Below are 27624 nucleotides of genomic sequence, written 5' to 3'. Positions count from 1 at the left end.
TGGTTTAGGTATTAGATGGCTTCGTGCTGACCTGACTACTTTTATGTTTGCTGTTTCTTTGTTGATGTTATGTTATTTTAATTTTGTAATTCTTTTATTTTCATTCTCTTCATTACAGACTTTTGATAGATTCTCTAATGGGTAGAGAGTAGGGTTGTAACGGTATGAGATTTTCACGGTATGATAATCGTTTCAGAAAATACCGCGGTTATACGGTTTCACGGTATTAAACAAACAAAACTGTTTTTTTTTTTCTTTTTGGGGGGTGGTGAACAAACGTTTGAAAGTAGGGATGCAAAATATTGATTAATTCCATAATCGATTGTCGTTAAAATTAACAATACATTTTTCTATTAATTGTTAACAATCAATTTATCTATTAATTGTTAACCATAATGCTGCAAAATGGATCTATTGCAGGCAGCAGTCACTGGCATGACAGAATGTGCTAAAAGCCACACACACACACAAAACGCTTTCTCACTTGAATTAAAGGGGGCTTTAGTCTGAATAAAATGCTAGTACAAGGATTATAAAATGAATAGATGTAATTAGGATTATTTTATAAAATGAAGAGAGAGTGCCATACATTTGAGATCAATTTACTTTGTTAACTTTCCTATCCCCCACAGAGACCGCTGAACGTGCCTCTTTAAATTGTTTTGTGGTGCTCGTTGTTGTATTTTAAAGGAGCTGTATGTAAGTAATCTATTTTAATTAATCATAAAATGGCCCTGATGTGTCACTAGACATTAAGAAATCCTGTTCATTTCATATACGTATATCACTGACAACAGTAGTCCGGCCAGGACATTTTAAATGTCATTTAAAAAGTGGACTTGCAGCCCTCAACTGATGATGTTGTTGTCATTTTGTGTTTTGGCCTGACGCGCCTCCTCCTATCTACCAGTCACGAAGTCAGTAGTGTTTCGGGATCCGTGTTGCCAGCTTTGCTGTAACTTACTCTAACTCCAGTTGGATAAAAATGTCTGTTACTAAATCAAAAAGACCTCGTTATAATTGTGATATTCGTCGTGACAAAGTCCGAAATAAAACCAGAATTTGTATTGGAGATGCTTTTGAACGATGGAGACGGCTGAAAACAGAGAAGAATTTGAACACAGACGCCAACGTTGCTAATTTTCTCCTGGACAGGTAAGATTCATCTATGCTTGGCTAACTTGTACTTGATGTCGATGGACATTTGATATATTAATGGCAGTTGAACAAAGTTAGGCATGTTTGTGCAAAGTAAAATAACGTTAGCTCACATGATGGACGTATGCTAAGCAATGCATTACAGGAGCCCGTTTTTCTGTCATTATGCTGAGAAGCTGAGGAAAACAACATTAGCACACCCATTATGGCAATTTGAAACGTAATTGAGACAGTATACTGTATGCTATAGCCTAATGTTACCTCAGTTAAAATGATTCGTCATTTGTTCTTCACGTATATCGTGGACTAAGTTACACATGCTGCAAGTTGACCTGTATGACCATTGCTAATGTAATTTAGTTACTCTAACAATATTTTCTGATGGAACTGAAAGCATCCCTGTGATAGCCATTGGTGATATTGAATTTGTCCCGCATTACAATTGCATATTTTGAAACAATTTGGGTCTTAAACAGCTACACCATTTACAGAGAGGACCTGTCGCCTATTGAGGAAAGACTGGAAGATGATGAGCGCACCATGGATGCCTCTGAGGTTCTGGAGGAAAGGTAGATAAAGCCTCTCAGGCTTCCTAATATGCCAAATGATAAGTAATGTTATAGAAAATGTACTTAAAAAAAAAAAAAAAAACAATCCATTGTGACCGCTGTATTGTTTTTGTTTTTAGTCTACAGAACATGAGCATCCAGGATGCTGAAACCCAGTTCATGAATGAGCAGGAGATAAATGATCTAATGAACAGTGTGTAAGTTCCACTGGGTTTTACTGTACATTGAGTAACAAGATGTTCTGCTTTGTATTAACAAATATAATTTTCTATCACATTTGCCAGAATTGATTGGGGGGACAGTGAAGGTGTTAGTAATGAGGAGATTGAAGCAGATGACAGTGAAGATGAGGACTATGTCCCTCGTATTTGTATTCGGTATGTTAACATCGGATCCTCTAAGATTATTCACAATACATTATCGAACATTGATTCAATGAAATATGTAAACATAAAAATAAAAGATGTAAGATTTTTTTATATTTTCTGGTCCACAGCAACCACAGCAGATTCTTACCAAGAGTTCCTTGTAAGTTGATATGGTTTGAAAAATAGTTGTCATCTAAAAATAATATGCAAAACTAACATGCAGACTTATTAGACATACCTTGCTGGCAAAGAGAATAAGTTAGGATGGTTCATTGATGTTGGATATTTGTTGATTCAGTAGCTAACCAGACATGTCATTGTGGTAAATAATGTGACCCACTTAGATTATAGTACTTACAAACAGAATCATCATTAATAATGAATTATGTACAATATGCATGCTTTTTTTCTGTACATTATATTTCTATATTATTTCTAGGAGCTGTGGCTTGGTCTCCTACATCATGTGACAAATGAACACAGGTGGGTCCTGGGAAGCTGCCAGCATGCAGACTTAGAATCTGGTGGAACTCAACAGTGGCTTGAGCGAGGCTCCATGGCACATGAGGCCCTGAAGAGCATCGTTAGAAACAAGCGGTGGCTTAATGAGGTCCACAAATATCTAAATTTTAGGTAATATTTTGAGTATATACACATACTGTAGATAGAAAGTTATTTTCAAAGTCCCACTAAATGTCTCTTCTCACACACACCCCACAGGTCCACTGCTGATCTGGAGTCCTTCCAGAACTATATTTTAATGTACGCTAGCAAGCGCACAGCATTTAGCCCTCCTGTCTTTGAGGCCAGGATGCTCCTTGCAGCGATGGACTATAATTACCACAAGGACCACCCAGAGTTGTGTAAATCTGATGGAAGCAAACAGTAAGTGACTTGCTCACATCTACATGCTATTGTTTTATACCATATTACAACACCATGTAAGGGATACTCCACCGAAAAATGAAAATTCTATCATCATATACACCATGAGGGTGAGTGAGTATGTGATGATAGAATTTTCATCTAACACTACAGAAGAACACTACAAAAAATGTCCCTTGGAATGTAAATGTCTTCTTCCCTCCCCTTTTTGCTTTTAATACAGGTACAGGAGGCTGTACAAGAAGAATGCTCGCAGGTATATGCTATACACTCGGAAGACATCCAAGACGTATGGCTACATTCCAGAACTGAAAGCTATGATCCTTCAAAAGAGATTAGCTGGTAAGGGGATGCCCAGACGGAGGACACTACGACCTGATGACCCCAGAAGGTACGGCCCACTTCCCCCTGTGCCGGCACCAACCATTGAGGAACTCCTGCACACCCAAGTCAGGAGAGGTCTTGGTAGGTTGAATGCAAATTTATTTATTTTGCACCTTGGGCTACATGCCACACACCAAGTCAGATGTCATGCATAACACTTCCAAGTTTGAAATAAACTAACTTCAGGTTGTATTTTGCTCTCCTCAGTGTCAACATTCCAGACTAAAGACCTGTAAAGCCCAGTTTCCAGAGCCTCACAACCCTGACCATCTTCATGGCCATGTAAACTTTTGTGTCACAAGCTGCTTATCAACAATTTCAGACTAAATGTTTAAACAGTACAGAGCAGCTGAGTCTAGTTTTCTATTTATACTGTGTAACATTTATCATTATACCATTTTATATACTGTTTCTCTACATTGTAAAAAGCATAGTATAGTTATTCTAAATAAACTTTTTTTATTGAAAAAATGAGGAAGGCTCTTTACAAACAAACAAACCAAAAAACAGAACAAATCAAAAAACAATTTGTAAAACCATATATACAACAATAAATAACTTGAATTTAACTGTTCACTTTAGAATGGTATCAAATGGTGGGTACAAAGCCAGTGTACTGGACTTGGGGGTCAGGGTATTTGTCCCTTATTTTCCATATACAGCAGCTGGGAATAACACGACAGTTACCCAGACCCAGTGACCCATGCTGCCAAAAGATGTATTGACGATAAGCAGCATACCTAAATTGTCTGTTATCATCTCCTGGCTCTATAACTTCAGCTACCACCAACATATCATTTCTGTAATCTCTGTGAATACGCAAATAACCATCTTCCAGACAATACAGATCAAAATGTGCCAATTTGCTGATGCAGTAGTCAGGCCCCTGGCCACAGCATTTCCTTTCAGCGTCTGTGGCCATTTCCCTGGAGTTCCCACAGGTGCACCATGGAAGATCAGCGTTAGGTGGGGTTGTGCTGTCCAATGGAGGAAGTGCATCAAAAACTAATCCAGGATTCCGGGAGAAGACCTGGGTTGCTAGTGCTCGTAGCCTCACTTCACTCATGCCCTGAATGAGTGCCTAAGTAAACAAACCATAATAGAAAATGTGTTATTTACATTTGATTAAAAATAACAAAGATGCTAACATTGATTCAAGTGCTGACTACTTATCAGAAGCCATAATTTTACTAGAGTCTATCAATTGTGTAGCATATTCTGGAAACAAACCTCTGTCCGGACCCTTCGGTCAATTTGGATCATCTGAACTCTGTTCTCTTCCTCTGCATCTCTGCCTCCTTTCCCTTTCCTTCCTCTGCTGCCAACTCCAGTACTTGGAACTGCATTATCTCCTCTTCCACCTCTCTGACATCTTCCAACTCTCTGGCCTCTTCCACTCCTCTGGCCTCTTCCACCTCTCTGGCCTCTTCCACCTCTCTGGCCTCTTCCACCCCTCTGGCCTCTTCCACCTCTCTGGCCTCTGTCACCTGGTGCAGGGCCCACACTCTCTCCTTTTCCACCTGAAACATCTGCACTCTCTCTTCCAGCTCTCTGGCCTCTTCCACCTGGTCCATCTCCTCCCTCTAAATTCTCTCCTTCTCTCTGCTCTTTGTCTCCTGGACCAAGACCTGCACGCTCTACTCTTGTCCCTCTCCCTTTTGCTCTTCTTTTCCTTTGTCTGCGCCTCCTCTCGCCTTCCCAGCTCTCATCAGCCTCACTTAGGACAGCGGGCACCTCATAACTGAGGTCTAAATCAGGCTGCAACAAGTGAGAGCAGTACAAGTGCTAACTCAAAATAAACATTCTCTACCTTTTAGGCTATGTACTATGTTAGTGATGGTTTGGAAGCACTACAGTATGTACAATTCCAAGGAAAAATTACTTTTTCTAATGTCCATAACACTAATGAAAAGCACAGTGTAGCCTATGATGTGAAAAATTTGGGCCATTTGGAACGTTTTGTAGCCTACTTGTTTTTCATGCAAGTTCTACAGCCAAAAATAATAGAATGTCATGTAATCCTTCACATCACATATTTTAGCGTTATGGACATGTGCTGCAGGGTAAGTAAAAAAAAAAAATACAGCTGGTCACTTTCACTTATATCATCAGCTAATATATTGTCACATACGAGCATAAATCTTTACGATTATACTGTCACATACGAGCATAAATCTTTACGATTATACAGTCACATACGAGCATACATCTTTACGATTATATTTAACTAATGACAATTAGTAAAATTTTTAAATACATAATTACTTATCAAAATATCTCTCATGAAGCATAAACATAATTAACAGAAAAACTTACCGTGTCCGTCTGTTCGTCACCTGCCATTGGAAGCTCGATGAAGCAGCCTACGTTTCTGCTGAATCCTGCAATTTATCTGGCAACCTCGAGTCAGGGGGGAGGGGGAGGGGATACACTGCTCTGCAGTATTTTTATAGTGACTGCAGTACCAGTTTAGTCCACAATCCTACATACGGTTCCTTTAAAACACAATTACAATGTTTTCTATGGAAGCATATGGGTAGCATTATTCAATTTGGGATGTAATATGCAAAATGACAATGCAATATGTAAAATGGCAATGCATTTCTGTATTTACATTTACATTTTCCAATACATTTGTGCAATGTTTGGTGCAAATTGAAAATGGAAATTAAATTACATAAGTTTCATTTGCCATTTCATACACCAGTTTTAATATTTAAAATGAATACTAATTTTAACGCTTTATAAGTTGCAAAATGAAAATGAAAATGTATTACAGAAATGATTAGATATGTCTAACATGTTCAAGCAAAAACTGTGGCAAAATGATAATTCAAATGCTATTTTTCTTAAATGCATTAACACTCACAGTCAAGACACTTACGATTGCATTTTCATTCAGTGTCCCGCAATGAATGTAGCAAAATTCAATGTGCACATTGAAAATGCATTCCGAGCCGTCCCCGCCCTCTCGCCCTGTCAATCACTGCGTGAACAAGGCGGGGCTTACAGAAGGTCAAGAGACTCAATTCTCAAGAAGAGGATTCAAGTGAGAGAACATGGACAATACAGTTGGTCCGTGTACGTTTTGATCATTTCGGTTTATGGCTTCAATATTTCATTCGCACTTGTGAGTGGAGCTGAAGCGCTGCTTTCGTCTGATTGGTCGAATCGCTCCGCCTTCAGCTCGGTCTTTTTATTCTTTCAGGCAGAATAAGAGTCAGTGCGAGTGAAACACTGTAATGTCTGAAACCACCGCTCACTGTTAATAAGCATAAACATGAAAAGCTCTCTCTCCACCTTCAATACCACGACTTAGGTGCCCTTGAGCAAGGCATCGAACCCCCAACTGCACCCCGGGCGCCGCAGCATAAATGATGCCCACTGCTCCGGGTGTGTGCTCACAGTGTGTGTGTGTTCACTGCTCTGTGTGTGTGCATTTCTGATAGGTTAAATGCAGAGCACAAATTCTGAGTATGGGTCACCATACTTGGCTGAATGTCACTTTCACTAATATTTGAATCAGACATAGCTGGGCACATAATTCGTGCTGATGACCTGCAAATTATTTCTAGGTTGTAGTATTGTATGAATATTGTCCCACTGATAAAAACAGTGCAAAATAGTTCTGTCTCTTTGGATAACAGTGAAGTGGAAATAAATATAGTTCAATTTATGAAATAAAATTAAATATGATTTTTTTTGGGGGGAAGGTAAGTCTGGCCAGTTATACAGCAACACGAGTTAGACGAGTCTGAAGATCTGAGCTGAATTTGGTGAAACATTAAAGTTCTAGTCTGTGTCAATTACTCTCATAATAAATAATAATAATAATGTTACCTGTATTTTTCGGTATAAGTTGCATCAGTCCAAAAATACGTCATGACGAGGAAAAAAACATATAAATCGCACTGGACTATAAATTGCATTTATTCAGAACCAAGAGAAAACATTACCGTCTACAGCCGCGAGAGGGCGCTCTGGGGTAGGCTACAGGAGCACTGAGCAGCATGAGCACTGAGCAGCATTGAGCTAATTTTACTATTTTTATTTAGAAATGTAACCATATTCATTTTTACAATTATTTATTAACGTCACACACACACATACCTAGTGCCTTGTGACTTAAAATATGAGAGTGGTAAATGTTACAGACATGGAACTGTTCAATCTATTATTGATTTTTATTTCCACTTCACTTTTATCCAAAGAGAGATAACTATTTGCACTGTATTTATCAGTGGGATAATATTCATACAATACTACAACCTAGAAATATTTTGCAGGTCTCAGTAGCACGAATTATGTGCCCAGCTACATCTGATTCAATATTATGCTAATTAACAGTGAGCGGTGGTTTCAGACATTACAGTGTTTCACTCGCACTGACTCTTATTCTGCCTGAAAGAATAAAAAGACCGAGCTGAAGGCGGAGCGATTCGACCAATCAGACGAAAGCAGCGTTTCAGCTCCACTCACAAGTGCGAATGAAATATTGAAGCCATAAACCGAAATGATCAAAACGTACACGGATCAACTGTCTTGTCCATGTTCTCTCACTTGAATCCTCTTCTTGAGAATTGAGTCTCTTGACCTTCTGCAAGCCCCGCCTTGTTCACGCAGTGATTGACAGGGCGCGAGGGCGGGGACACGTGATCAGCTCGGAATGCATTTTCAATGTGCACATTGAATTTTGCTACATTCATTGCGGGACACTGAATGCAGGGGCGTAGCACCAAATTTTGGGCCCTGGGTAAAAACCATCTTGCTGGGCCCCCGTACCAAAGTGATACCAATGGGTGGGATATTTTGAAGAAGGTCGGCAACCAAACGACTGATGGACCCCATTGACTTCCATAGTAGGAAAAAAAATACTATGGAAGTCAATGAGGACCAGCAACTGTTTAATTGCCAACCTTCTTTAAATTATCTTCTTTTGTGTTTAGCAGGAGAAAGGAAACCATACAGGTTTGGAACAACTTGAGGGAGAGTAAATGATGACAGAATTTTCATTTTTGGGTGAACAGCCCCTTTAAAGTTTAAATGTGTACAATAACAATGTACCCATTTTGCTTATTTCCTCTTAACACTTAATTACTAATTACTAAGTGTTAAAACAGGCAATTCCGCTAAAATTTACATTGATTCGAGAGGGGTGGTGGGGCCCTGCACAGAATGAAAATGATTTTGTTATACCAAACCAGTGCCTAACTACAAGTTTAGTTTTGCACAAGACCTTTTTTATTTGTACATAAATCCTATACAAATGTTAGTGCATGTATATGTATGTATAGAAAACTGACTTTTAAGGGCCCCCCCCCCTGCCTCGGGCCCTGGGTACTCGGTACCCTTTACCCCCCCAGTCCGACGCCCCTGACTGAATGAAAATGCAATCGTAAGTGTCTTGACTGTGAGTGTTAATGCATTTAAGAAAAATAGCATTTGAACTATCATTTTGCCACAGTTTTTGCTTGAACATGTTAGACATATCTAATCATTTCTGTAATACATTTTCATTTTCATTTTGCAACTTATAAAGCGTTAAAATTAATATTCATTTTACATATTAAAACTGGTGTAGGAAATTGCAAATGAAAATTATGTAATTTAATTTTCATTTTCATTTTGCACCAAACGTTGCACAAATGTATTGGAAAATGTAAATGTAAATACAGAAATGCATTGCCATTTTACATATTGCATTGTCATTTTGCATATTACATCCCAAATTGAATAATGCTACCCATATGCTTCCATAGTTTCCAACTGACATTATGGCATTTAAAATAAAATGATCCCAAATGTAACTGTGGCGTGCGTGTGACTGCGCTATGCATTAAGTGAACCGCATCCATCGGCGCTGCTGCAGCAAAACACTGTTGCTCACATTGATTTGATCCTGCTAGATTCTGTTCTAGAAAATGTCAGATTTAGAATTTTTTGCGTTCCGGTAGGCCTAACCTATTTGTTTTAAAAAAATCAAGCATACAGTGCATTAGGTCATGACAGCGCGTGCGTGTAGACGAGGGCGAGCGAGCGCGGCTTTGACTAGATTTATTTGGAGATTACTGCTCAGGTCTCATTCGCCACAAATCCAAATGTTTCCATATTCGCAATGTATATGAATGTTAAACTACACTGTAAAAAAATTCCTGTAGAAATTACAGTAACTTACTGGCAGCAGTTTGCCAGTAACTTACTGTAAATTAAACTTACAGTAAAAATACTGTATTCATATTTACAGTACCATTTAACTTGCTGTAAATGTATTTGCAGTAATATATTTTTTTACTGTAAAACACAATTATGTTTTTTTCTCCTTTTATATATTTTAATACAATAAAATATTACTTTACACTGTGAAATTTACTGTAATTGGTTCACTTTTATTATGTATTGTAAAACTTTACAAATTATTGTATTTCAACAGGTCTCATGTCTCAGTAGTAAAAACTATAAAAAGAAACAAAAGACTGTTTAACTTCTTTTATTGGTTTAATAGTTAAATTGTAATACTTGAAATAACATTTTAATATTCTTGCAGATTGTACTTTCAGTTTTCCAAAAACTTGAATACATTTCATTTATACATAAAAGTTTAATATTAATAGCATTTTAAAACAACAGACATGAACAGATTCAGTCATAAGAACAATCTTAAAAATTTACAAATTCAGAAAACTCCTGTGTAGAATGTATTTGCTCTTAGTAGCTTAATAGTTTTGCCAGCTGAAATCCAGAAACTCCTTAAAGGGATAGTTCACCCAAAAATCAGAATTAGGTCATTAATAACTCACCCTCATGTCGTTCCAAACCAGTGAGACTTCCGTTTATCTTCAGAACACAGTTTAAGATATTTTATATTTAGTCCGAGAGCTCTCAGTCCCTCCATTAAAGCTGTGTGTGTGGTATACTGTCCATGTCCAGAAAGGTAAGAAAAACATCATCAAAGTAGTCCATGTGACATCACAGAGTCGGTTAGAATTTTTTGAAGCGTCGAAAATACATTTTGGTCCAAAAATAGCAAAAACTACGTCTTTATTCAGCATTGTCTTCTCTTCCGGGTCTGTTGTGAGACAGTTCAAAACAAAGCAGTTTGTGATATCCAGTTCATGAATCATTCGATGTAACCAGATCATTTTGAACCAGTTCACCAAATCAAACTGAATCATTTTATACTGTTTGCGTCTCCAATACACATTAATTCACAAATTACTTAAGCTGTTAACTTTTTTAATGTGGCTGACTTAAGAATGAGTCAGTATTTTGTTCATTATCTGGCTCAGCTCGGTGTTCATCTTCAGTTCTCTCCTCACAGCAGTTCAGTCAGTGTACTTTTTGAGTAAATGAATTACTCCGGGATATTGGTTTGTTTGAACTCAGAAGTGTCAGCCACATTAAAAAAAGTTAACAGTTTAAGTAATTTGTGGATTAATGCGTATTGGAGATGCGAACCGTTTAAAATTATTCAGTTCGATTTGGTGAACTGGTTTAAAAGGATCCAATTACATGGAGTGATTCGTTCGCGAACCGGATATCACAAACTGCTTTGTTTTGAACTCTCTCTCACAACAGACACAGAAGAGAAGACAATGCTGAATAAAGTTGTAGTCTTTACTATTTTTGGACCAAAACGTATTTTTGATGCTTCAAAAAATTCTAACTGACCCTCTGATGTCACATGGACTACTTTGATCATGTTTTTCTTACCTTTCTGGACATGGACAGCAGACCGAACACACAGTTTCAATGGAGGGACAGAGGAGATAAATGGAGGTCTCACGGGTTTGGAACGACATGAGGGTGAGTTATTAATGGGTGAATTAATTTTTTGGGTGAACTATCCCTTTAATGAAGGAGGATACATGAGGGTTCAGACCAGAGTTCTTCCTTTGCACCATCTTCCCACTTCTTTTGATGACGTGGAACTTTGAGGAGCACTTGCTGTTGTCAGGGTTAACATTTAACCTTTACATAACAGAAAAAAAAAGTTAGATCATTTGATGTGAAAAATGTCTAACAAAACAACCAAATACTCACAACACAACCAAATACAGAAATGCACTGCAAATGGCACAGAACACAACGGAAATATTTCCAGGGGACCCAATATGTGACGAACCCGGATGGAGCATGTTTAGTACTCAACGTCTACTTTTGTTTTCTTGCAAAAAATACAGAGATTACATATTTATGACATACAACTTTATATACAATATAAAAAATGTAAAAAGAACATGAGGGTGAGATATTAATCTATACATTAGTAACATTGTAAAAAAAATTGTAATGTTATGTTTAAATAAGTTTCATAGGTAAGAAATGTAAGGTAATGTAGGGTCCAAAGATGAAACAGCTAATTTTAAAGTTGAGACACACACAGATAAATAAAGCATATTACGAAAACTTTTTTGTATAAAATGTATTTATTTGCAACAGTTATGTTAACAGCAATAATAAGACATTTATGTCCTAAGTACAGCTATTAAGCTGATAGACATGCTGCTTTGTCACGAGAACATCCCAGGTTAAAATAATGAGGAAATTACGTTGGCTAAATCCGAAATCGCCCCCTTAACACCCATTCACTAATTTCTACATTAGTCCACTAATACGGTTCACTTGAAGCTGGGAATGAAAACGAGTGAGTGAATTCGGACAGCCGTTGATCGCGCATTGGATGTACACAGTCGGGTTCGTCACTTACTGGGGTCCCCTGAAAACATTTCCATTATGTTCTGTGCCATTTGCGGCGCATTTTCGCGAACGAGATTATGTTATTCTCCCGATGCTGATGTACAGAACAAATGTTACATTTGAAGTAGACATATTTTTCTCTTGGTTGTTTAGTTTCCTTAACTTTATGTGTTTGAGGTAACGTTAAATGTGAGACTGAGGGGCAGAGAGGCTTTGGAAAGTGTATGAGCATTCAGGAACTGCACACGAAAACCGTCGCCGTGTTTTTATGCCCTTTGGCATGATTAATAAATGTCTAATGTATAATGTCTCCACAGAGACGCCAGTGTTTGCACACGACACGAACATTGCGGGTTTTACTCTAGCACTACAAGCATGACGTGCATTTATATGGGGTAATCGGTTAACAGCAAGCGATAATAGCGGGAAAAAATCTGACTGACTTTAAGCTAAATCCACGAAAGCTTTGTTGTTCGGCTAACAGTTCACATGAACACTCACCAGCTCCTGGAGTGGTCAAACCCAAGGCAGAGACCCGTTAATGTCCATATTTTGACGGTGAAACGTTCAGAAAAGGGAAAGAAAGGAAAGAAATATGAATGTTTGCACAGTGTCACCACAACTCTCTCTAGCTCTCTTCACAGCATAAATGTGAGGTGACTGCGCGCCGTTCAGTGGCAGCGTTTTTTTAATTTATATTTTTGTTTTAGTTAAACCAAAGATATAATATATTTAAAGTAAAAGAAGTAATATTTGTACCCACCTTTGCATCTGACTGGTTCTTTTCGCATCTGTGTGTCTTGTTTTCTTCTTTCTCCAAGTGGGAAATAAAACTTGATCTGTGATTGGCCAGGTTTCGCGCTCATTTTTTCTTTACTGTATTTAGATTTACAGTAAATTAAAAATACTGTAATTTAGTGTCGCCAAGAGGGTATTCCCCAAAATGTAACTTTAAAATACAGTAATATGCTGTATAACTGTCCTACAGTAAAATACAGTTCATTTTACAGTTAAATACTGTTAAATTTACAGACATTTCTAACAGTGTATTTTTTATAATGTAAACTACTTGCACATTTGCACATACACAGAAAAGATGATCCTCTTCATATGAGCAAAAACATCCTTGGAACAGCAGAGAGGACCGGTGTACGGTCTATTTAAACTGACCAGTGTAACATTTTAAATGTTTAGTTGACTGTATTTTATTTTGATAATGAACAGACTGCGATGTAAGTTTGAATCGCCTGAATATACGTGTTCTCCAGGCTCCGACGCGATCGAAACAGCTGAGACAGAGAAAGAGAGAAAAAAAAAACATATAGGGTTAGGAAAATGTTAGATGACCATGCCTCTGCCGTTCAAGATATAGCCTTCATTAATGTGGCTTAATTTGTTCTGGTTTACCGGTTTCTTTTCTTAAATCTTCTAATTTCGCAGGTTTATTTTATTATCTTTTACTTTTAATCGCATCTCTTAGGCTGCTATGTGTGGTAAACATGGGAAGGGAAATTAAAGATTTCATGAATTAATAATTTGTTTGATCTATTAATTTGTTCCCTTATTTCAGTTAAATCATGGGTTATATAGGGAACAAAATTAACGAAACATGGACAATTGCCACAAATTAATTAGTAGAAACGAATTAACAAGTTGTAGGTATCTGTCCTATGTCCCGCAGCCCTGCAGAGTGCAGTTATCTGATGAAATGACTACATTTCTATTGCTTTTTTAATGTTGAATGACTTTTGTGTTCTTTCTATTATAATGTACTTTTAAAGTTTAAATCACATTAAAAGCTTAATTAGTACACTGTGAATGAATGATGATACGGTCAATGTAACTCACAGCCGCTCGCACGTGTTCTGTGCATGAGCCGCACCAAGCCCGTTACATCAGTTAACCTTTTTCAGCCTTAATCGATCAATCTCTTATCGACAATTATTTGAAAGCATGTTTTTATTCAAATTTCATTAATCAAAAACAAGAAAATTTTACCATTGATTATTTATTAGTTTAATAACTTATATTTATCATTAATGAATAAAATAATAATTAGCTAGCTGTAAATTCATTGTCATGACTGGATTCTGTGCTTCACTCCGCATCACAGAAATCATAATGCATTAACCTTAAACTATAAATGGGACATAGCTGTATCTGCACGGGATGATGATTTTCTGAATAGGTAAACATGTTCAATGCGTTTGCTCATTTTGCAGCCGCTTTCCGCCCACAGTTTTTGCAAACTGTGTCTACCTTCAAAGACAAATAAGCATTCATCTTTTCTATACAAAAAGTATTCCCATAGGCCTACTAGTGCCAATTTTAACTCATATTTTGACGTGGGATCGAGATTAGAGAAAACGGCCTCTGTCTCTGATGTTGTCTCCGCTGTATGTGTGGGTGAAGCAAGAGAACAGTTAAAAGGCAGTTCACGTATTGCGTCCTTTGCGCGCTCAATTTCGTTATTTCGAATGTAGCAAATGCGCGTTTTTTCCAGATGCCTCGGCACCGCATCGAGTTAAAAACATCTCAACTTTTTCATAATGCCGCAAGCGCACAGCAGGTCATGTTCCTCACCTTTCCCGTAACAACGTTGAAAGCTCAGCCAAGATGAAGGAACAGCTGATCATAGCTGTATGTGGATTGACATTTTTAAATAAATCAAGTAGCAGAGCTACTGCAAGCAATTTTTAGTATTGCAAATTAATTTATCCATTGCTGAAATTTCCACGTCTTCATGGAGAGAGCTGGTCATTGTTGCTTAGCAACGGCAGACGCCTCAAGAGCGCTAGTGCCAGAAAGCTTTGGGAAAAAATCAGAAAGCAGCTTGTCTAACGTTTTCCACGTGTTTTAGGCGCGATATATGAACTGCCCCTTAGGTGGAACGTTGTTGCCTAGGCGCAGGTGGGATTCTGTGTTTGTTATTTTCTCTCAATATCGTAGATAAGCAAATGTACATGGAATGATAAGTGTACATGTTTATATTGCGGTATATCGTCATACCGGTATATCGTTACAACCCTAGTAGAGAGTTTTTTGAGTTGGAAAGCCCTTGTTAAACCATCCAGTTAAGACCCAGCCGGCACATGACCGACCTTCAACGTTGAAATATGGTTGAAATAAGGTCAGTTGTGGTTTCAACGTTGAAACAACGTTGATTCTATGTTTAAAGATGAACGGTTGAAAAACTTCTAGCACATGACCAACTTTAAACATTGAAATATGGTTGAAATAAAGGCAGGTGTTTTAATGAAACAACGTTAAAAATGTTTAATGCTAAATGGTAGAAAAAGGTTAACAAGCTTTTAAATTATTTATATGAAAATTATTTTTATATTATTAAATAATATATTATTTTTTTAATATATTATTATTATTTTTTTTTTTTTTTTTGGTTTAAATTGTGTGTGTCTTACCGTGGTTAATACGTGCTGAAAGTGGCGCTTGGTTTTGCGTTTGCCTATCGCGTGACTGCCTGGTTTCGATCTGCTAAATAGTGAGGCGTGTCCAGCTGACTTCAATCACAGGTAATCAGGCTAATACAAAGCACTAGGTTTCACCGCGGCAGCGGTCGCGGCAACCCTCGTGTGAACCCTCCTCGTGTTAAGACCGATGAGTGTAAAGACAATCGACTCTACCTGCGCGACTCCACCGAGCAAGGACACCGACAGGGCACCTAAGTATTGCTTTTCTCTTTTTTTCCACTCTTTGTATAGTTTGTTCTCAAATATATCTTACACTTGTAGTCACTATGTGCTTTCAGATCTCTACTATCACTACTAACACTCGGAGAGCACGCTATGTACGTCGCAGGAAGACCTGTCTGACAAACCTACGCCATGTCCCTCTGACCTCTACTACTTTGCTCTCTATTCCAGTTGGTCTCTGGAACTGCCAGTCTGCAGTTAACAAAGCAGACTTCATTTCCTCTATTGCTACCCATTCCGGTCTCAACCTCATGGCACTGACAGAGACTTGGATCAAACCTGAAGATACAGCCACCCCTGCAGCCCTCTCTACTAATTCCACTTGTTCCCACACTCCTCGTACCACTGGGAGGGGTGGAGGTACGGGTCTCCTTATATCCAAAGAATGGAAATTTGAACTTCAGCCATCACCTACAGGTACTGGTTCATTTGAATCAGATGCCATTACTGTAACCCACCCTGTTAAAATTCACTTTATGGTCATTTATCGTCCTCCAGGTCAACTGGGAAACTTCTTGGAGGAGTTGGATGTGCTGCTATCAAACTTTCCTGAAGATGGTACTCCTCTGGTACTGCTTGGTGACTTCAACATCCACTTAGATAAACCCCAGGCTGCTGACTTCAAAACTCTGCTCACCTCATTTGATCTCAAGCTAGTGTCCACTACAGCGACTCACAAATCGGGCAACCAACTTGACCTCATCTACACGCACGGTTGCTCTGTGGACACCTCTTCAGTTGCTCCACTGCACACCTCTGATCACTTCCTCATTACTGCTAACCTAGCACTTACTCCTGAAGTGGCACACACTCCAACGCAGGTCACCTTTCGACGGAACCTATGCTCACTCTCTCCATCTCGCCTATCTGCTGTGGTTTCATCCTCTCTTCCACCATTCTCTCAGTTTTCTGCTCTGGACACGAACAGTGCTACGGACACTCTTTGCTCCACTTTAACATCTTGCTTGGATAACTTTTGCCCACTGTTGTCTAGACCATCAAGCACTGCCCCATCTGCCCCCTGGCTGTCCGAGGTTCTCCGTAAACATCGCTCTAAACTCAGGGCTGCAGAGAGGAAATGGCAGAAATCAAAAAACTCTACGGACCTCAGTGTGTATCAATCTCTCCTCTCTTCCTTCTCTGCAAATGTCTTCACAGCTAAAACATCCTACTACCACAACAAAATTAACAGCTGCTGTGACGCTCGGACACTATTCAAGACTTTCTCTTCTCTTCTTAATCCGCCGCCTCCACCTCCTCCATCGACTCTTACAGCGGACGACTTTGCAGCTTTCTTCACACACCACAGACTGAGGAAAACTTCACAATGACTGATGCACACTCTTTATCCTCCTTCTCCCCACTCTCAGAGATGGACGTCTCCAAAATTCTCCTGTCCAATCATCCTACTACTTGTCCACTCGATCCTATCCCCACTCACCTCCTTCAAGCGATCTCTTCTTCAGTCATACCTTCACTTACTCACATTATCAACTCCTCTCTTCAATCTGGAACATTTGCCTTAGCATTCAAGCAGGCTCGGGTAAGCCCACTGCTCAAGAAACCATCTCTAAATCCAGCGCTTCTTGAAAACTACAGACCGGTATCCCTTCTTCCATTCATTGCAAAGACACTTGAGTGGGCTGTGTTCAACCAGCTTTCTATGTTCCTTGGACAGAACAACCTCCTGGACAGCAACCAATCTGGCTTCAAAAGTGGCCACTCAACTGAGACTGCTCTGCTATCGGTTACTGAAGCCCTGCGACTAGCAAGAACAGCTTCAAAATCCTCGGTACTCATCTTACTGGACCTGTCTGCTGCTTTTGACACTGTTAATCACCAGATTCTCCTGTCCACCCTCAGAAAGATGGGAATCTCTGGAACTGCTCTCCTGTGGGTTAAGTCCTACCTCTCTGACAGATCCTTCAGTGTGTCTTGGAGGGGTGATGTTTCTAAGTCACACCACCTTGCTACTGGGGTTCCTCAAGGCTCAGTACTTGGACCACTTCTCTTCTCCATCTACATGACATCTTTAGGATCTGTCATTCAGAAGCATGGCTTTTCTTATCACTGCTATGCTGATGACACCCAACTCTACTTCTCATTCCAGCCTGATGACCCGACGGTAGCTGCTCGCATTTCAGCCTGTCTGAGTGACATTTCTAGCTGGATGAATGACCATCACCTTCAGCTTAACCTTACAAAGACTGAACTACTGGTGATTCCAGCTAACCCATTGATTAATCACAACTTCTCTATACAGCAGGGCTCATCAACCATAACTCCTTCGAGGACAGCCAGAAACCTAGGAGTTGTGATGGATCATCAATTAAGCTTCACTGACCATATTGCTACAACGACCCGGTCCTGCAGGTTTGCCTTATACAACATTAGGAAGATTAGACCCTTCCTGTCAGAGCAAGCAACCCAACTTCTTGTCCAAGCTCTTGTTCTCTCCAGACTGGACTATTGTAATGCTCTCCTGGCGGGCCTTCCTGCATGTACTGTCAAGCCTCTGCAAATGATCCAGAATGCAGCAGCAAGGGTTGTCTTCAATGAGCCAAAAAAAGCTCATGTTACTCCTCTCCTCATCAGGTTACACTGGCTACCAGTAGCCGCTCGCATCAAATTCAAGGTACTGATGCTTGCCTACAAGACGACCACTGGCACGGCACCAACTTACCTAAACTCACTGGTTAAATCCTATGTGCCCTCCAGAAGTTTGCGCTCTGCAAGTGAACAACGCCTTGTGGTGCCATCCCAAAGAAATTCAAAATCACTCTCACGGACCTTTTCCTGGACTGTGCCCAGCTGGTGGAATGACCTCCCAATCTCAATTCGTACAGCTGAGTCTTTACTCATTTTCAAGAAACATCTAAAGACTCATCTTTTTCGCCTGCACTTAACCTACTAACACCAGTACTTTTCCTTTTCTTGTCTTTTTCATTTAAATAAAAAAAAAAAAAAAAAAAATTATATACCTGGCTATGCGTTCTATACTAGACTGAGACTTGTCATGGCACTTGTATTCTGTTGTTGTTCTCTTGTTGACCTGACTGCTTCTATTGTTCTCATTTGTAAGCAGTGTTGCCAACTTAGCGACTTTGTCGCTAGATTTAGCGACTTTTCAGACCACCATAGCGACTTTTTTCCAAAAAAGCGACTAGCGACAAATCTGGCGACTTTTTTTGACAGACCTTATTAAGTCTCTGAGACTCTCCGGTACTGCCGCACGAGCTCTCTCTCTCTCTCTCTCCCTCCCAGCATGCGCACACGCCCCTATCTCTCTGCATCTGCTTCTGCTATGTTCAGCGGGCAGAAAGGAGCAGCACTTTCTGTTAAAAAAATATATTCTGTTGCTTCTAACTCTATTTTACATACAAGTATAGCCGAAATCACAGTACAATCATTATCTTAATCTTATGTGTATGTGATTTAATTAGACAATGTCGTGAATAGGATTTTAGTGCAGAGATTAACATCTTTGAGAGCTGGTTATGTATTCTTAATGGACCGCGTTTCAGTAATTATAATATTAATTCCGTTGTCGGACAACAAAAACATTAAAATATAATAATAAAAAACTTTTATTGAGAATTTTGGCTGCCTTAAAACGCAGTACATGAGCATAGAAAGGGCGAGATAATATGACGCACTTACGTCATGAATATGCTAATTAGCATATGACATCATCTAGCGACATTTAGCGACTTTTCAGGCAGGGTTTAGCTACTTTCCATGGAAAGAAGTTGGCAACACTGTTTGTAAGTCGCTTTGGATAAAAGCGTCTGCTAAATGATTAAATGTAAATGTAAATAATATTAAATTATTTAAATTAATTAATTTATTATTTTAATAGCATTTTAAAATATTTTAGTCATGATACCTATTCTAAAATCTAAAGGTATATGTTAAATATTATAATCATTAACAACAATAAAACTATATACATTTCGCTGCTTTATCACACTGAAACAACTCCCATTGGTAGTTTTATTTTATTACTTCTATCATGATTGGTTAATCTGGCTGTCATTCAGGAAAATGGACAATGAACCGGTTCGCGCCTTTCTACATTTAAAAATATGACCGTTTTTGTCGTCTTTCTTTGAGTGAGGCGGTTAACTGTGAGCTGCTGCTCGTTATAACTGACTGCTCGGTCGTTCCCGAATTATTTCATATTTGCCTGTACATTTTTTATTTATTTTGAGCGAATTTGACTCGTGACATGTCAATGGAGAACAAAAACTGTGAACACAAGAAGGGTCAGATGTTCTGCGAGGTCCTGAAAACATACTGGCAAAATGAGGTAAGAAAATCGCTAACGTTATCTTTCTTATCTTTTGAAAATAGTAAAGTATTACCAGAGTTTACAAATGGGTAGTTTAAAGGACAACCTGCAGATAAATAAATACCCGTGTGTCTATTTTTGCATTGCTTTATCACAGATGATCAAGTTAGATGCTCATCTAATGTGTTGCTGGTAAGTTATGTGTTAATGTCTGTCTTTTAGAGATTTTCCCATATTTTCCTGATATGAATTCCATGCATTAGGTGTGTTATATATGTTTGTATTCTTATAATAGTTTCAAATTGTTTTCTGAAACATATAAGTGCAAATGTCGGTATTTAAATAATATAATTTTAATGAATTAATGAAAATGAATAAAAAAAAACAAAAAGGATTGTTAAAGCCATGGTTCTCAAAGTGTCAGGCCCCCTCTAGTTGTTATGCAGGTGAATCACTAAATTAAACTAATTAATGTTAATACATTTTAACTTAATCTTTGAGTAAGTTTTTTTTTGCACATTTAAGTATGTTACAGTTAAAGTACAGTACAGTTTTGTAACTTTTGTTACATAATTACATTTAAAATTACATTTTAATTTAAACTTTTTTTCATTTACCTGTGTATGTAAGCACAGTTGTAGTGTTAATGTTCAAACTGTATTTACCATGGTAAAGTGTCTGTCAACAATTAATATTCTTATTAGAATAAAACTGCCTCATTTTTTAACTGTAGAGCTGTAGCTGAATAGTTTGGCCTACTTCGCTGCTGAAATTTAATGTCGGTCATTATGTTGGAACTTAATATTTAATAACAACTATTTTCCAGTAGAACTTGGTATAAAAAGTTTGAGAACCAATGGTGTAAAGAAATGGTATAATATGAAATCCTGCTTTTCAGTAAACCATTTCTTCTTTCCCCTTGTAGAGTCATCAAAGATCCAGCTTATTCTTGAAACATTGGTAAGAAATTGTTCATCTGCTACATTGCACTGTCACTTCTGCTAGAGATGCTTTGACCTTTTGTGATAGGTTTTGATTGTACTTAGTTTAATAAAAATTCACTGAATTAGATTTTACTTATTTTACTACACTGTATTGCTAGTGTTCTGATTAAAACAGTGTAACTGGGGGCTCTGAAAACACTGCTTGTGAATAATTTGTTAATATTGTAAATTTTCATCTGAATACATTAAATAAGTGTTTAATGAATAGTGTTGTCCATTTGTTTCCAACCTCACTGTTACTGAACTGTAAAGTGAAAATATTGTGTGATTTATTTTGCATTTAGTTTTCAGTTAAATATATTTCACAATATCAAAGTTATTGTGAAACATTGTGAACATACCTAAACTCACTGGTTAAATCTTATGTGCCCTCCAGAAGTTTGCACTCTGCAAGTGAACGACGCCTTGTGGTGCCATCCCAAAGAGGTTCAAAATCACTCTCAAGGACCTTTTCCTGGACTGTGTCCAGCTGGTGGAATGACCTTCCAATCTCAATCCGAACTGCTGAGTCTGTACTCATTTTCAAGAAACATCATACGACTCATCTTTTTCACCAGAACTTAACCAACTAATGCTAGCACTTTTCCTTCTTTTCTTGTCTTTCATATAAAAAAAAAAAAAACCTGGCTATGCGTTCTGTAGTAGACTAACTGAGACTTGTCATGGCACTTGTATACTGTTGTTGTTCTCTTGTTGACCTGACTGCTTCTATTGTTCTCACTTGTAAGTCGCTTTGGATAAAATCGTCTGTTAAATGATTAATTGTAAATGTTTATACAGGACGGTACAGAAAGTGCTCAAGTGGGAGAGAGTGGAGGGGACGGCGTCAGAGAGGACCTAGCGCTGGGACACTTTCAAGGATCACCCGAAGCACAACCACACTGTATACACGAGGCTGCTGGTTCTAACATTTTAGAGTCCCCTGCGGTAGAAATCTCATTCTGCATTCCCCACGGTAAAGAAGACACAGTCCGGGGGGGTTCCCGTTAGAAATCAACTGGTTGAAGGTTCCCTGCTCGTACTGTGCAACACATTTTCACTGAACAAATGTACACAACTCTTGTAATGAGACACATTACTAAAACATGTTTTTGACAGAAACTGTAGTTTTCCACCAAAATAAAAGATCCACTGGTTTCAATCATAAAGGTACAAGGGTTTGTCTTGTAAGTGCTGCAAAAAATATGCATTTATGTGCCAAATTATTTTACAAAAACCTTTAAATATTATTGTATTTGGATTGTTCTACTACATGTTTTTAGCAATAACTCCATGCATACTTTGCATAATAAAGTGTGGGATTATTTTCATCTGTTTTATACAGTATGTTTCCAAAATTAAACTGTTGTTTGACAATTTTGAGCATGTGGTAGTTTATTGAAGTTGATTGTAAAGCCATTGCTGCCAGTCATTAGATTTTTAGCCTTGCATGTACCGTGTTGATCTTAATGCTAGGTGTATTTATACACGGTGCAAGGTACGACGGGGAAACAACGTCGTGTTATCAATGTTGATAAACTTTTCAAAATCAACACCTCATTCAGCTTTCATCCCAGGTCTGCAGCACGAGCCTAATTCACCCGTAAGGCAGGTAAGACGGTGAAACAGCGTTGTGATTTCAACGGTGAATCCCCGTCGTGATTTCAACGTTGATCCAATTTGCAAAATCGAAAGGTAATTCAACGTAGATTCAATGTCGGGATTTCAACGGTTAATCAGCGTCGTGATTTCAACCGTACATCAACGTCACGATTTCAACGGTGAATCAACGTCATGATTTCAACGTTGATCCAATTTGCAAAATCGAAAGGTTATTCAACGTTGATTCAACCATGGTACCTGACGTTGAATCAACGTTGAAATGCCAGCTGGGGAGAAACAGAGTTCTTGCATATCTTCGACAGCTCAAAGCAGAGGTTGCTTTCTTGCAAGAAACCCATTTACACATAGCAGATCACTATCACCTCAAAAATTGTTGGAAGGGGCAGATTTTTCATTTTCTTCTTTCCAGGCAAGGGCAAGAGGTGTGGCTATTTTGATTAATATGAATGTACCCTTTATACCAAATTATATTATATCAGATAAGAATGGCCGTTATATAGTTGCTTTTGGCACGCTATGTAAAAAGAATGTAACTTTAGCTAACTTTTATGCTCCTAATTTTGATGATGTCAGTTTTTTTAAACATTCTCTCTCTTATTCCTGATTTAAACTCACATCCTCTTATACTTGGGGGAGACTTTAACTGTTGCCTTGACCCAGTGCTGGACCGTTCATCATCTAGACCATGTGCAGCAAACAAATACTCCATTTTCTAAATAATTATTTTTCTGAATATGGTATATCAGATGTATGGCAGTGTTTGTATCTGAAAAAAAAGAGAGTATTCTTTTTTTTTCAAATGTTCATCACTCTTACTCTCGAATTGATTACTTTGTTCTGGATAATGGTTTAAATCCTAGAGTTCAATCTTGCGCATATCAAAGTTTTATTATATCAGACCATGCTCCTCTTACTCTTGATCTGACCTTTCCAAATTTGCCTTCACCTAGGAGGAACTGGCATTTCAATACTTCACTCTTGGCAGATGATAATTTTGTTTCCTTTGTTGCTGACCAAATTCCTTTTTTTCTAAGTGTTAATAAATCAGCATAAGTTTCAGATTCAACAGTATGGGAGGCCCTTAAGACATATATTAGAGGCCAAATTATTTCATATGGTGCTAATAAAAGAAAGCTCTCTAAAGAAAAGCAAATTTAATCAAGTTCAGAGATTTTTATTCTACTTTGTATACATCTGAACCCTCTTCGCAGGGGGATATTGAAGATTTTCTCGGCCGACTAAATGTCCCCACTTTATCCTCGGATGTTCGCAACCTTTTAGATATGCCAATTTCTCAGGAGGAAGTGGTTGCTGCTATCTCTTCTCTACAATCTGGCAAAAACCTCAGGACCTGACAGCTTCCTGTCAGAATTCTATAAAAAAAATTCTCAGTACAACTCGCTCCTTTTTTGACATCTGTCTTTTCTGAATCTCTTAAGACTGGGACTCTTCCCCCAACGTTAAATCAAGCCTGTATCTCTTTATTACTTAAAAAGGATAAAAACCCCTTAGACTGTGTGTCATATAGGCCGATTTCTTTGCTCAACTGCGACGTTAAAATTTTAGCGAAGGTGCTTGCCTCAAGACTTAAAGATGTCCTCCCTACTATTATCTTTCCTGATCAAACAGGGTTTATGAAAAATTGTCAATCATTTAATATCTGCCGCTTGCTTAATGTGGTATACTCTCATCAATCAGGCCATTCCAGAATGTGTTGTTTCTTTAGATGCAGAGAAGGCGTTTGACAGGGTTGATTGCTTACATTCCTCAGAAGGGATAACAACTGCCTACTTTCAAACAGAAGAGAGAGAAAATGCCTCCTGTTGGATCTACTTGTTGCATGAACTGCTGCAAACTTCTACAAAGGATTGTGATTCTTGAAACAAAGTTACTTGCTGGACTTCCAAAACAGATGGAACACTCAGCAGACAGCTGGTGAGTCCCACAAATCTTTAGAATCTCAACAGTTTATACCAAGTGTAGAGGAACAAGCCGAAACGGATTGCCACACAAATCGATGGCACAAACAGGGAGCAAGACCCAAAGGAACATGAGATATCAGATTGTCACGAGTTTCTCGTATTGCTGCCATACCTTCCTCTACCCCAGATTTGACTATGACAAGGCTTGTAAATACCGGTATTCTAACTCCCCCTGTACATCTTGAGAACAGATTTGAAGAATGTGGGGGAGGAATCCCCAAATGTGTTTAAACATGGATCTGATCAGCCAGCAGCTAACATTGCTACTAACAGGCGCTCAAGATCGAACAGATAGCGGCATTCAGCTCAGAATGCAGCCGAGCCCAGGACTCTGATAGTGGGTGACTCTGTTATCAGAAACATTAGTAGCAGGACTACAACAACATGCTGCCTTCCTCAAGCAATGGTCCCTGATGTGAACAAGGAACTTCAGAACATTCTGATGAAGCACAAGACTGCCAATCGAATCATCATCCATGTGGGAAAGAATGATATTCGGAAAGAACAGTCAGAGCTCCTTAAGAAGGACTTCAGTGAACTCTTTGAAACACTTCGGAGACTCAAAGTTCAGTCGTTCATCAGTGGAACACTCCCAGCAAGGGGAACAAATATGTTTTAATGGATGCTTGGGCTGAACACATGGCTACAAAGATCTTGCAGTATAAAAGGAGTGAATTTCATCGACAACTTCAGTCTTTTCTGGGGCCATAGACAACTGTTTAAAACAGATGGCCTCCACCCAAACGAACTTGGGGCTAGAGTGCTTAAGGACAATATCTACTTCTCCCTTCGTCATCTTTCAGCAGAGTGTGTCAATCCATTCAGCACACACACACACCGGGTCCGAGTCATCATGTGGTTGACATATCCCACAAGGACACTGATAACACCATGCAGCCAAAACAAACACTGCGGACGGTCACTATCCCGGCTGAGCCTTACCCACAGAGCTCCTCACAGACAGACCGTGATATATCAAAACACCTACAAGATTCAGCACTCAATGACAACTTTCTGGAAAACAGCCATGGAAGCCTGGACAACATATCACAGCCACCGGAAACACCAGAGACACAGCCACGCTCCTGGACACATTATCCCTCTCTCCAGCATCTCCACTTCTGTGCTTCTAACAGAAAATGGAGGAATTGGTGTATGCTGGTACTAGCCCTCAGATATCAACAAAAAAATGGCGGGCCCCCCAACCACCAAAGCCTGTGTGCCCTGTTCCTGTGAGAGCTCTCCGACCACTGCCACAACGCTGCCCCAATCCCTCTATCTGCTGAAGGTGAACCAAAAACAACTGATAGCAGCTCTCAGTGATATGTGTCGGCTCCCCGCTATAATAGCAGCAACATCCACAAATGCTTACAGAACAAGCGGGAACCCAGTGTGCCTGTAGCTTTCTCTATTTCAGTTTTATCACGTGACAGAAAGTCTAAGGCATTCTCAAGCCAAAGGGAAAACTCATCTAATCTGCGGCCTATTATGCATCAAACTAAAATTGATGTAAAGACACAAAGCACTGCCATCAAGCTAGCACTTTTAAACATTTGTTTACTAAAAAATAAATCATTTTTAATCAATGACTTTATAAACACAAATAATCTGAATTTTATGTTTCTAAATTAAACATGGCTAGAAGACAGCTGCAGTGCAACAATCCTAAGTGAAGCATCCCCTCCTAACTTTACTTTAATGAGTGTCTGCAGGACTGTTAGGGGAGGTGGAGGTGTAGCTGCTCTATTTAAATATGTCAAGTAATGCAAGCAAGGGTCATTTGGTCAGTACCTGTCTTTTGAATATCTAGGTATTGTGCTGAAAGGTGCTCCACGCATACTGTTTATTATTATTTACAGGCCTCCAAAATACAACCTTTGTTAAAGAGGTCACATAAATGTTATCAATGATTTCCTGTTTTCCTGTTTTACTGACTGTTTTCCTATTGCAGGGGATTTTAATATTCACATAGATAATGCAGAAAACAAAACTACAAAAGAAATGATAACGGTTCTAAATACTTTTGATTCAGCATGTGCATGGACCCACCCGCAAAGGTGGACAAACTCTGGATCTAATCATCAGTAGGGGTTTAAATATTTCATTCATTGTCATTAAGGACGTAGCACTATCTGATCACTTCTGTATTTTCTTTGATATATTTATCTCTGCTACCACTGAATCTAGATTTGTCTCTGTCAGAAGGAGATGCATAAATGAGAACACAAGTGTATTATTTATGGAGGCTATATCTTTAACACCAAGCATTTCTGCAGACTCTGTTCATATTCTCCTTGATTTCTTCAACTCAAAAGTTAAGAATGTTATTGATGATATTGCTACAATAATAGTCCGTAAGAAAACAAACAGACAAAAATCAGTTTGGAGAAAATCAACAGCAGTTTGAAGACAATGGAGAAAAGTCAAGCGTATGTGGCGGAAGACGAAATTTGAAATTCACTATAGCATCTATAAAGACAGCCTTCATGCGTTTAATGTGAAACTAGCCACAGCTAGACAGAATTACTTCTCAAACCTTTTAAACAGTAACTTAAACAACAATCGTACTCTCTTTGCCACTGAGACTGACAAACCCCCCAAGTCAGATTCCCAGTGAAATGATCTGACAGCAAATGCAATGAGTTTGCTTCCTTCTTTTCTGAGAAGATCATCAATATCAGGAAGGTGATTAGCACATCCTCAAGTAATGCAGAGGTCAGACAGATTCGGCCACAATTTCAAAAAGATACTATGTCTATTTTTGAAGCAATTGATAGCAAAATTCCAGAAGACATAGTGCAGCACCTAAAATCGTCAACCTGCTATCTTGACACACTTCCCACATCTTTTTTTCAAAAGTGTGCTTAACTGCTTAGAAGCAGATCTTTTAGAAGTCGTGAACACCCCACTTCTTTCTGGGCCATTTCCAAACTCACTAAAAAATGCAGTTGTTAAGCCCCTCCTGAAAAAG

General features: G+C 38.7%; 1 protein-coding gene across 1 annotated transcript; it reads right to left on the bottom strand.

Moving 5' to 3' along the window:
• Positions 1-3966: 3966 nt before the first annotated feature.
• On the bottom strand, positions 3967-5194 carry LOC113081858 (30S ribosomal protein S6-like). The gene is made up of 2 exons (XM_026253759.1): positions 4595-5194; positions 3967-4445 (listed from the first exon to the last, which is right to left on the bottom strand). The coding sequence occupies exon 1, from the start codon at positions 4936-4938 to the stop codon at positions 4624-4626; it is 315 nt and encodes a 104-aa protein (XP_026109544.1). The 5' UTR covers positions 4939-5194; the 3' UTR covers positions 3967-4445; positions 4595-4623.
• Positions 5195-27624: the final 22430 nt, after the last annotated feature.

This window comes from Carassius auratus, unplaced genomic scaffold (assembly GCF_003368295.1).
Source record: "Carassius auratus strain Wakin unplaced genomic scaffold, ASM336829v1 scaf_tig00035124, whole genome shotgun sequence".
Taxonomy (NCBI): Eukaryota; Metazoa; Chordata; class Actinopteri; order Cypriniformes; family Cyprinidae; genus Carassius; species Carassius auratus.
The sequence above is the reverse complement of the archived record's forward strand: the minus strand, read 5'-3'. Positions and strand labels throughout refer to the sequence as shown.